General features: G+C 48.7%; 1 protein-coding gene and 1 long non-coding RNA gene across 7 annotated transcripts in view; both read left to right on the top strand.

Moving 5' to 3' along the window:
• The first annotated feature begins 5,318 nt into the window (after positions 1-5,318).
• Positions 5,319-6,049, top strand: LOC309856532. Its single transcript, XR_014307258.1, has 2 exons — positions 5,319-5,613; positions 5,824-6,049. It is a non-coding gene; the product is annotated as an uncharacterized lncRNA (long non-coding RNA).
• A 2,154-nt stretch (positions 6,050-8,203) lies between these two features.
• Positions 8,204-11,495, top strand: part of DDX3X (DEAD-box helicase 3 X-linked) — a 29,906-nt gene continuing 26,614 nt past the window's right edge. For 4 of the 6 annotated variants that reach the window (XR_014307251.1, XR_014307252.1, XR_014307253.1 and 1 more), the window contains exon 1: positions 8,974-9,173. Coding sequence is in view for 2 of the 6 variants with exons in the window: in XM_082717823.1 (XP_082573949.1) it covers positions 9,129-9,173 (45 nt within the window). In the remaining 4 variants the exon portion in view is untranslated. Of the gene's footprint in view, positions 9,174-11,495 lie in introns of all 6 variants that reach the window. The other 2 variants (XM_082717823.1, XM_082717822.1) reach the window with 2 other exon arrangements.

The raw sequence follows: 11,495 nt of genomic DNA, 5'->3' as shown, positions 1-11,495 counted from the left end.
TGCTTCTGCTTCGGGGCACCTCTTTTCTGGGTTGTGTGGGACCTTTCAGAGGCACTAGGCTCCACAGAGATGCACAGATGAGAAGAAACTGTCTCAACCCTCAGTGGACGTGAGCTGCGTACGTCCTAGTGACCTGTGTACGATCACATATTATATAAGACAGGCAACAATGGGAATGGAGAAAGGATGTAGAACACAAAGCAGGCAGAAACTGTGTTAGTCAGGGTTCTCCAGAGAAATAGAACCAAGGGGACTGATCAACCCATCAGTCCATCCGGAGACTGATTTTAAGAAATGGGCTCACGTGACTGTGGGGCTGGCAAGTCTGAAATCTGCAGGTGAGGCTGATAGGCTAGAGCCCCAGGGAAGAGTTGATGTTGAAGCTTGTGTCCAAAGTCTGTCAGCTAACAGAATTCCCTCTTCCCTGGGGAGCCTCAGTGTTTTTCCTCTTAAGGCCTTCAACTGCTTGGATATGACTCACCTACACTAGAGTGGGTCATCTGCTTTATTCAAACTCTACTGACTTGAATTTTTTTTTTTAAGATTTTATTTATTTATTTGACAGACAGAGATCACAGGTATGTAGACAGGCAGGCAGAGAGAGAGGAAGCAGAGAGTCCGACTCGGGACTCCATCCGAGGACCCTGGATCATGACCTGAGCCGAAGGCAGAGGCTTTAACCCACTGAGCCACCCAGGTGCCCTACTGATTTGAATGTTAATCTTTTCTGAAAAAACCTTCACAGCAACACCTAGAGCGAGTTTGGCCGAATATTTGGGTACCATGGTCTGGCCAAGCTGGCATATTAAAATTCACCCTCACAGAGGGCATGGGTGCGTGTGTGCGTGGGTGTGTGTGTGGGGGGATGCGCCCGCACAAGGTTCAGGTAGGAATTTAAGAGTCGGGAACAGGGGGGAAGAACATTTTGTGTGGAGGGAATGTTGTGAACCAAGGAACAGAGGCAGGGTTAGGGCTGAGTGCATTTAGAGAACAACGAGCAGTGCAGTGGAGGAGCACTAAGTGCGAGGATGGCCCTGGGGTGTGGTGGGAGGCAAGGTGGACAAAGAGGGTTTGGAGACAGGAGGGTTGGGGGACAGGAGAAAATGGGATTGGGTCTTGGATGCAATCAGTGGGAGGCGTCAAAGTGTTTTGAGCAGGGAAGTGGCACCATAGGACTGTTTTAAGAAAACCTTGGACACAAAGCATCTGGGTGGCTCAGTTGGTTTAGCGTCTGCCCCCTTGTGCTCAGGTCATGATCTCTGGGTCCTCGGATGGAGCCCTGTGTCCGGTTCCCTGTTCAGTAGGGGGTCACCTTCTCCCTCTGCTTCTGCCCCTGCTCCCCTGCTTGAAATGAAGTCTTTAAAAACCTTGGACAGGGGCACCTGGGTGGCTCAGTGGGTTAAAGCCTCTGCTTTCATCTCAGGTCATGGTCCCAGGGTCCTGGGATCAAGCCCCACATCGGGCTCTCTGCTCAGCAGGGAGCCTGCTTCCTCCTCTCTCTCTCTCTTTCTCTCTGTCTGCCTCTCTGCCTACTTGTGATCTCTGTCTATCAAATAAATAAAATCTTTAAAAAAAAAACAAAAAACAAAACCTTGGACAGACCTGTACAGGGTAAGGAGTGAGGCAGGAAAAGCAGTGAGGAAGTTTCTGGAATAATCAACAGCAGGCTTGAGCAAAGCCTGAACTATCCGGGAGAATTCTTGTAAACATGCATATTGCTTTTAAATTGGCACTCATGCAAGAGAGAGATTGCTCACTACTGATGTGAAGGTAAATAAAGGCCTGAACAGGGCAGTGGGACAAGGAGACCAGTTGGAGAGGCATAAGGTGCAAAGGAAGAGGGAGGGTCTGTTAATGGGTGGCAGGTAGGCTAGGGGGGAAATGGAGTCCAAAAAAATCGCTGAGGTTTTAAGTCTGGGTATGCGAAACGATGATGCTAGTATGAGAGATAAAGGCCAGAGACACAGTAGTTTGGGAGGCGATGGGGAATCCTGTTTGAGGTGTGGGGTGGGGCCTGGTTAATGGGCCCTGGCGTCCTAGTGCCTTCAGTCTGTGTCCTGGAGTGTGTGTGTGTGTGTGTGGGGGGGACAGTTCCTCCCTTCTACGGCTGCTGTGAGGATTAGATAAGCTAATAATGCCTGTGAGGTATTTAGAACAGTGCTTCTGAACAGACACCGAGAACCAGACCATAGAAAATGCAGCTCCATCTTCCCAGAAGACGTAAAAGAAGAGTTCCAAAGCACTTTCCCTGGTCTCTGCATTCCAGGAGGGCTCATCTGCCCTGTGTGGGTGGCCACACAGACGGTCTGTAATTAAACTGGATTTCCATGACGAAGCTTTCCTGCCTTTTGGTTCATAACGTTTGGATGGTCAACATGAGGGAGGACTCTGCAGAAGCGGGTCCGGAGTTTTCCGTAAGTGCACGATTCTCCATTTATAGAGTACAAGGGGTCGGACAGTAGGATTTTGATTCCACTCACAATGTGTACTTTCTTCTATACCACCAAGCAATTCTGACACCAGCTGGGAGCCCTACATTCAAATCCTTTCTGATGCTGTCTCCAGGTAGATGCCATAGAGTAAGGGCTCAGGCCTACAAGATTGCCCCCTTCCCCCAGTTCAGATGCCACGAATCTAGATTATCACCCGTGTTTCTGATCAACCGGCTACAGATCAGAGATTCCAACAACCTCCACCTCTGGTTTGATTAATTTGCGGGAGTGGCTCACAGAAGTCAGAGAAGGATTTCACTTAACAGATCGCCGGTTTATTATAAAAGGACATAACTCAGAATAGCCAGATGGAAGAGATGCACAGCACAAGGTAGGGGAGAAAGGGCAGGGAGCTTCCACACCCCCTCCAGAACCCACCACTCTCCCCACATCACCACGTGCTCACCAACCTGGAAGCTCTCTGAACCAGTCTTTCTGGGTGTTTACGGAAGCTTGTTACACAGGCACAATTAAATCATTGGCCATTGGGATTGAATTTAACCTCCAGTTCCCCGCCCCCTCCCAGGTCGCTGGAGTGGGACTGATAGGTCCAATCCGCCAACCAGCCCCCATCCTTAGGCACTTTCCAAAAGTCACCTCATTAACGTAACAAAAGACCTTTATCACACACTCCCTTCCCAGGAAATGCCTAGGGTTTTAAGAGCTCAGAGCCTGGAATGGGGGTCAAAGACCAAGTATTTATTTCTTATTCTAAATCACAATCTCATAGATTGCCCTAGCAAGAGGTCTTTAAAAAGAAATCAAAATTCAAATGTTGAAAAGGTCTAAAACACTTTAAAAATGATTAAACCCAGCACCCACCAAGGTCTGTAAGACGACAGTAATAATCTCCAAGTAGGAAGGGGTATGGGAAAGAATTAATGAGTTTTACAATGCACCTAGTGTGTATTTCCAGCACAGGACTGCTGACTGCGAGAGTATGGCCAAGTTCTGGATCACCCGAGAGAGCAAGACTGCTAAAGATGCCACCACCTAAGTTGTGGGGTGTAATCTCGAAGGCATGTGACCCCTTTCGTTTATTTCCGAGTCCTCCTCTTCTCTCCCAAGGCAAGGCCACCTTGTTGCCCGCCCCGCCCCCCACCCCATCCCGTTCCCTCTGGCTCAGAGCCTCTACCCAAGGCTTCCCTATATCTACCCCTTGTACTGCCTAGTCACCTTGCGTGAATGAAGGCAGGAGTGCACTGGGTTTTTCTGTTTGAAAATATTTTTAGCAATGTTAGCGGTAGCGAAGATACCCTCCACTGTAACTTGGTTTTTCGTCTTGCCATCTTTGTGGGAGGAAAGTGGATTCCAGGCCAGGTTAGCTATTTGGGAATATAGTAATTGCCTAAAACATACCTGGTTTTGAATGTACCAGCTCTTCTCACCCTTGGAGAATAAGGGTGTACAGCAACTTCCCAAAGTCTAAGTCTCCTCTTCCTTCTAAAACTTTTATCAGCCTCCATAGTAACATCTTCCTAATCACAGTTGACCCTGGAACAATGTAGGGATTAGAGACGCCGATTCCTGACCAGCTGAAAATCCGTGTGCAACTTTCGACTCCCCCAAAACTTGACTACTAATAGCTTACTTTTGACTGGAGTCCTTTCGGATAACATAAACAGTTGATTAACACATTTTACAGGTTTTATGTATTACATATGGAATTCTTACAATAAAGCAAGCTAGAGAAAAGAAAATGTTACTAAGAAAATCATAAGAAAGGGGCGCCTGGCTGGCTCAGTCAGTACAGCATGTGACTCGATTTCGGGGTCGTGAGGTCCAGCCCCACGCTGGGCATAGAGCTTACTTAAAAAAAAAAATTATAAGGAAAAGAAAATATGTTTACAGTACTGTACAGTAAAAATCCCAAGAATAAATGGCCCGTGCAGTTCAAACCCCTGTTGTTCAAGGGTTAACTGTACTGTAAATTAGCTGGCAGGGGAAGCTAACCTGCTTTATTGGGAGCCCGAAACAAACAGAAACTCAAAAAGGCTATTACACTTTCAAACATAAAAGGAGACTCCGTGGGCACTGCTTTTACCTCCACACCTGGTAATTATCCTGATTACAGGGGAGTCCCGCCCTCTTCGAACTTTATTCCCTGTCCACACTAAAGGGAAGTGTGGGTCAGTTGGACCCGGCAGACCTTTCCTCTGGAACTTGCAGAAAAACTACTGAGAATTATAAGGTTCACTAAAGGCTCTGAGGTTTCTAGCTCTTAGCACCCCTTTCCCTACCGCTTTTCTTCAAGCTGCAAAATAGTCTGATTATCTTTCTGCAAGGTTTTAGGTTATTTGGCCACATTGTTTCTTTGCACCATAATAAATGTGATTTCAGTTTATCTCTGTCTTTGAGAATGGTGATGAAATTTACTTAAAACGATTTGCGGAAGCAAAATAATGGATTTAGACCCCTTAACGTGCCCCACATTACAACTTGCCCAAGGCGGGCATTTGCACTAATTACTCATCATCAAACATCTATGGGGCAGTCCTAGGGTGTGACGAGTTCCCTCTTGGCTGTGGGTTCAGACGCAACCGCGGTGAATGTAACTGGCTTAAGCAGCCGGGTGCTACAGGAACTCTCTGTCTAAGGAACTGAGACAAGAGAGCCAAGTGTATGTGGACACGAATCTACCATGTACTAATCTCTCCTTCCTTGCAAAGCATTTTCACGTACCAGCCCTTGAATCCCAACCATCTTTTTTTTTTTTTTAAATAAGATTTTATTTATTTATTTAGATCACAAGTAGGCAGAAAGTCAGGCAGAGAGAGGAGGAAGCAGACTCCTCGCTGCGCAGAGAGCCGGATGCGGGGCTCGATTCCAGGACCCTGAGATTATGACCTGAGCTGCAGGCAGAGGCTTTAACCCACTGAGCCACCCAGGCGCCCCCAACCACCTTTTGAGACAGAAACTACTGTCTTAAATTTATTTATTTATTTAATAATCACTACACCCAACATGGGGCTCAACGCCATGAGCCCAAGATCAAGAGTCGCACGCTCTCCTGACTGAGCCATCCACACGCTCTCCTGACTGAGCCATTCAGGTGCCGCGAGACATGAACTATTTTCATTCTATCCTTACAGACGAGGAAACTGAGGCCCTGAGCTGTCAAGTACGTTGCCCCCAGTCTGAACTGTTGATTCCAGGAGCTGCAGTTCGTAGGGATTTGTCTCCTCGGCTGCCTCCAGGGATTGGGGGATGGGATGGTGCAAAAGGTGTATTTGCTTCCATAGGGGCCATCTGCTTAAGATTGTCTGGGAATGTAAGGAAGTGAGAATGCAAAAAAGTTTCCCTGGTTTCAGCTTTTCCTAACCCTTTTTAGGTCACTTCGGATAAAATTTGCAAATGACTGCCCTGTGGAGAAGATATGCAAATGACTGCTTAGTGGAAAAGTCCTTTGGAATGCTGCGAAAGTTGGTTCTTTTAGCTACCCCAAGTGTGCACGTCATTCTTTTTCAGTGGGAGTGTGTTTGAAGACAAAGCTTTGTATGTTTCCCTTCTTCCTTTCCAATTTGATATTCCAATTATAACATATTGATTAACAAAAACCCCTGGTGGTTTGAACTGAGTATGCCTATGAGCAGGGGTTAATTGAAAGTAGGAAAGTGCTGTATATTTTAATTCTTTTAGGTACTCCCAGGGTAGTAGCCTTTACCTTGGCGCTACTGGAAAGTAAAATAAAGCCTGGAGCCAGGGATATCAGTACAGCCTATTGTTGGTACATGCAGTTTGAACTCTCAGAACCATTAATTTTGAATGTTTAGCCTGTTGTATATTAAAAGGAAACTGAGGGGCGCCTGGGTGGCTCAATTAGTTAAGCGTCTGCCTTTGGCTTAGGTCATGATCCCAGAGTCCTGGGAGTCTACCTCTCCCTCTCCATCTGCCTCTCCCCCAGCTCATGCACTCTCTTGTGGGAGCTCTCTCTCTCTCTCAAAAATAAATAAACAAAACCTTAAAAAATAATAAGAATAAATAAAAGGAAACTGAAGCCAAATCAAGCAGAAACACCTCACCAATGCTCTGTGAGAAATCATCAATCTCAGGGCTGAAAGGGACCCTAATGGTCATTAAGCTTAATGGCTCTCAAGGGGGCATTGTGGTTATCTGTATTTTTGGATGTCACAATGACCAGCATGGCTACTGGCATTTTAGTGAGCCAGGCAAGCTAGATGTTTTACAATGTTGGTCAGTCCTATACTGCTAAGAATTGATCCCCTGGACACTCATCTAAGTGAAAAATGAGTTTATCATGATATAAAGCCTGGAACACTACATATAAACACGAGTATTTTTGCTTTTTTTTTTTTTTAAGGTTTTATTTATTTGACAGAGAGAGGGAGAGAGTGAGAGAGGGGACACAAGCAGGGGGAGTGGGAGAGAGGGAAGCAGGGTTCCCACTGAACAGGGAGCCTGATGTGGGGCTCTATGCGGGGCTTGATCCCAGAACCCCAGGATCATGATCTGAGCTGAAGGCAGAAGCTTTAGGACTGAGCCACCCAGGCACCCCTTTTGTCCAGTTTCGATGTACACTGAATTCTCCACGAATGGTAATACTGCAACAACTGAGCGAAGATAATAGTGCTTTGTTTCAAACATTACCAAGAGTTCATCATTTTAGAAAAGGTCACTGATGGCAACACTGCTGTTAGAACCCCTTACTTGAGTTGCATTTGTTGACTGCACTGGGCAGGTGTCTATCACCACTTGTGTCCTTGTGCAGGAGATGCATATATTAAAGCACATTGTTTTATTATAATTGTTTTGTTTCTATCCTACAGTTAAGTCACGTTTTTTGGAAATTGCGTGCTCTCGTATTTAGGTTATATTAGCTATGATTTGTTATTTTAGCACGGTTAAAGGGGGTGTTAACGGTTGTCATAAAAAGGAACTGAGTCTTTTTACAGGGTTATGTAGTCCACTCAACTCCTTCTATAGATGAGGAAATGGAGAACCAAAGCAGTTAAGCAACTTGCCTGGACACAAATGTTATATTATCTCCCAACTCAGAATTTCGGTTTCAATTTTAAGAATCGGATAGGGAGAGAAGCAACGTGGTAATTTATGCGACGAACACTAGCTGTTTGAATTCTGGCTGCAGAAGACCTTTTGAGGGATGGTGGAAAACCCTGTGTGTTATTTGTTAGTCTGAAGGTTAGACGGGCGGGGGGAAGCGTTTATAAGAACGAAGTTTGCGCGGCTGCTCGCTTAAAGCCAAGGATCTACCAGTCAATATATTTTCTTCTATTTAAGGGCCTGTGGCACTGACGCAAGAACATAGGGGTGGCCTGGTTCGGAGGGGGCCACAAGTAGGGGTTCCTCCAACGGCAGAAACCCATTTCCTCCCACTCCTCATCCACTGCAGTGGCCTGAGGGTCACCCCCACCCCAAGCCGATAACGCCGTAGCACTCTCTTCGGGCAGGCCCTGACTGCGCCCAGCCGCAAACACTGCCGACTCTCTAGGAGAGCCGTTCGCAACCCCCAATTGAGAGAAGCAGCAGAGCCACCGGAGGCCACCGGCCCCGAGGGAGGAAACTAAGGGCCTAATGTAGGCCCGTTGCTTCCACGGAGGGCCGGCGTCCCGGGAGGACCCACAAACACCGGCTCAGCTTCAGCGCCTGATGGTCTCATTGTTTCCTCACCGCGGGGGGCGGGGGCGCGCGCATCAGCGCGCTCGCGTCGCGGGATGAAACAGAAGGGGGTTATTGCGTTTCTAGGCGGCGCCCCCGCCGCCTAGGCAACCGCGCAGTTAAAGTGTCCGGCCATCAGGACTTGTCCCCAGATCCCCTCCGCTACCCACCCCTCCCCGGTCACCATTCCTCCCTCCTTCCTCCTCCTTTCCCCCCTCCTCCTCTTCCCCTTCTTCCCTCCTCTGCCTCTCTTCCCTCTCCTGTCCCCTCTTCCCCCAACCCCCTGCCCTCCGAGCACTCAATTAAGGCCAAGGTTTCCAGCTCCACAAAATGGCCACCGCGATAAACACCTGCGGTCACGTGACCCGCCGTCCTCCCGGCTTCGGGCTTTTTTCTGCCTAACTCCGTTTTCGGGGAGGCTGCCCGCGGAAGAACAAGGGCTGATTAGTTCGAAGAAATCTACCGACATTCCCAAGTCGGAGGACTGACAGAAACAAGAACGAGTGCTCGGCTGAAAATAGCAAAAAACTGAGAGCATAGGGAGAAAAAGAAGAGGCCTAGGTTAAATTTTAAAGACCTCCTCGGAGGCGGAAAACGGGACACGAGTTATCGCGAGATTTCAAAAACTCAAAGACAAGCTAGGGTATTAGCGGAGAACAGGGCAACTGAAGCTCAAGCGAACTAGGACAGCATTTGGCGCTCGGAGGTCCAAGGTAGGACGCCAAGCCAGGGACGGGACTGATTAGAAAATCACGCGAGGTTTGGACTAAACGAGCTCGCAGTAGCTAGGCAGAAGTCACAGCGGCAGGAGGAGTGCGGGTGTGAGAGGGAGGGCCTACGTCTTACGTGCTGACGTACAGCCTTTCGAGTGAGTATATTAGATCCGTGGCCGCGCCGTGAGCTTCAGAGCCGCAGTTCTCCCGTGAGAGGGCCTTCGCGGTGAATCAAACACAGTCGCTCAGCAGAGGAAGACTCCCGAGTTCTCGGTACTCTTCAGGGATGAGTCATGTGGCGGTGGAAAATGCGCTCGGGCTGGACCAGCAGGTGAGCTGCAAGGAGCTGCCGGGATGGTTGCTGACCTGACTTTGCTTATGGCGCAGCGCTAACTGGCACTCTTAGTTCCCATTTCCTGCGTGCCTCGAGCTGGCCAGTGTCAGTGCTTCGGGGCTGTGAAAGAACGGGGAGCGGGCAGGAATGCTGGTTATGGCCGTCGCTCGGGCCGGGGCTCCGGCTTGGCCCGCGGTATTGTCCCCCGGCCGAGCACAATGGCGGCTTTTGTGTGTGCGTGCGCAGGCGGGAGGAGGGGGAGGGGGGTGCGAGCGCCTTCATGGGGACGCGCACGCGCGAACCCCGACTGGTTAGTGACCCGTGGGTGGTGGTGGGGGGGTGGTGCGTGGAGCGGCAGTGTGCGATTGGGGACCCCTTTGGCCTCTAGGGCTTTTGACTCTGCGCGCGCGGCCTGGATTCCTGTCCCAGAGACCCGGCGGCGTTGGGGTGTGTGTGCGCGCACCCGCGCAGCGGCATTTGTGTGTGTGAGAGAGCAGAGGCGGGACGCAGCCCTGGAATGTGGGAGGGGGCGGCGCGGGGGGGTGGCCTTCGCTCGGGGTAATGGCGGCGGCCTTCTTTGTGTGGGGCTGGGCGGTGCTGGGGCCCACTAGCGGGAGAGAGCCGGCCGCGGGCAGGCGAGGGGCCTGGAAAGGAGGATGGAATGGACATCTTGTTTCTCCCGGGCTTCCTTCCTTAGGCTTTTTCGCTTCAGCCAGGTTTCCGCAGGGGCCATTGGACCGAGGTTGCCGAGGCCGCGTTTCCGGAGTGGAAAGTTTTGTGACGCAGAAGATTCGGGGAGGAGTGGGGGGAAGGGGAGGGAGTAATGGGTCCCTGCGTGCGTGGTGGCGCTGGGCTCTAGATAGAGATTGAACACGGCGGGGAGACCTCAGGAGGTTAGGGACCTGGAGTGGCCCCTTTTTCTTACTCGCTCCAGATAGTCTGTGCGTGGCAATTTAGCGAGGGCCGGGCATTGTTTTGGGTGGTACCACGGGTTGTATGACCATTCCCGTGTCAGTGACGTTTGATCCAGGAATCGGCCGGAGGAAAAATACCCGCAATGTAGCTTGAGGGAAATAAACACTTTGTTGTTGACTTGTTGCTGCCTGTGCAGTGAAATTGTGAAATAGGTCAGATCTCCGGGTCTGTCATCTTAACCGGAATCTCCTCTTCTAAGGCTTTGGGGATAGATTAGAGGAGGACGTGTGATCTGAGCGAGGAGGAGGGGTTATGGGCTTTGGTGGCAGGAAGTCTGCATCCCTCTGCAACAGAAGCACCGTGCTTCCGATAAGCTTTTAGGTGGGATGTGGGATCCTTTTAAGTATTTATCTACGGACGCCAGAGAAATCCTGAAACGAAGTTTAGTGACACAAATTGATCGTAGGTTTTAATGTAGTCCCGTGTAATATTTTTAGAGATTTAATCCTGTTTCTTTGGGAGCATTTTCCCCCCTTTAATAAATCACTTAGATTCTCCAAATTGCTGACACGTCCTTTGTTGAGTGAAGCGCATAGAATATCTTGTCAAGAGCACAGGCTATCCCCAATTTTAACATTTTCTATATCGGTGGTGCCGTTTTAAAAAGATTAGAGGCAGGAATGAAGCAGTGTAATCCTGAGAGTTTGTAGTAGTCTTTAACGTGATCTTTATCGTTCCTGTTGCCCAGTGTAAAATGAACAAAACTTGTAACACAGGTGCAAAAGGACTTTCTGTTCCTGTTGCTCAGTGTAAAATTAAACTTGTAACACAAGTGCAGAAAGACTTTCTCTTCTTTTGGACTTAAAAGTATCTGTTAACAGAAAGCATGTCAGCGTTTTTGCTGATGCAAACTATGGAAGCCAGGTGCCTACAAGTCCTATCATACTTTGTTTCTTTTTAAGATTTAGCATCTGCTGGGATGGTTCAGTGGGTTAAGCCTCTGCCTTTGCTCAGGTTGTGATCCTGAGATCTTGTGCTCTGCTCAGCAGGGAGGCGCCCCCCCCCCCTAATCTCTCTCCGTGTCTGTCACATGAAAAATAAAATCTTCCAATTTTCAGTGACTCCATTGATAATGCTTGCAATTTGACAGTATTTGGAGCTTTTAACAGAAGACTTACGTCACCTTTGCAAACAGGTGGCATCAGTATTGTGTGATTTATTTTTTTGTGGCTTTCTTAAATTAAGCTGTTCCTTTTGACACATGCAGTCCTGTCCCCCCCCTTTGCTTGCATGTAGTTTCTGTTGAGTCGTAAAAAAATGAGAAAACATAGGTCTTTTTGTAGAATGTTGAGGTTGGAGATTAAATGTAGTGAAATGTGTTCTCTTAAAGTGTTGAATGTCATG

The sequence above is a fragment of the Mustela nivalis genome (genome assembly GCF_964662115.1).
Source record: "Mustela nivalis genome assembly, chromosome: X".
In the NCBI taxonomy this organism is placed as follows: domain Eukaryota; kingdom Metazoa; phylum Chordata; class Mammalia; order Carnivora; family Mustelidae; genus Mustela; species Mustela nivalis.
This window is presented reverse-complemented; position numbering and strand designations above follow the sequence as displayed.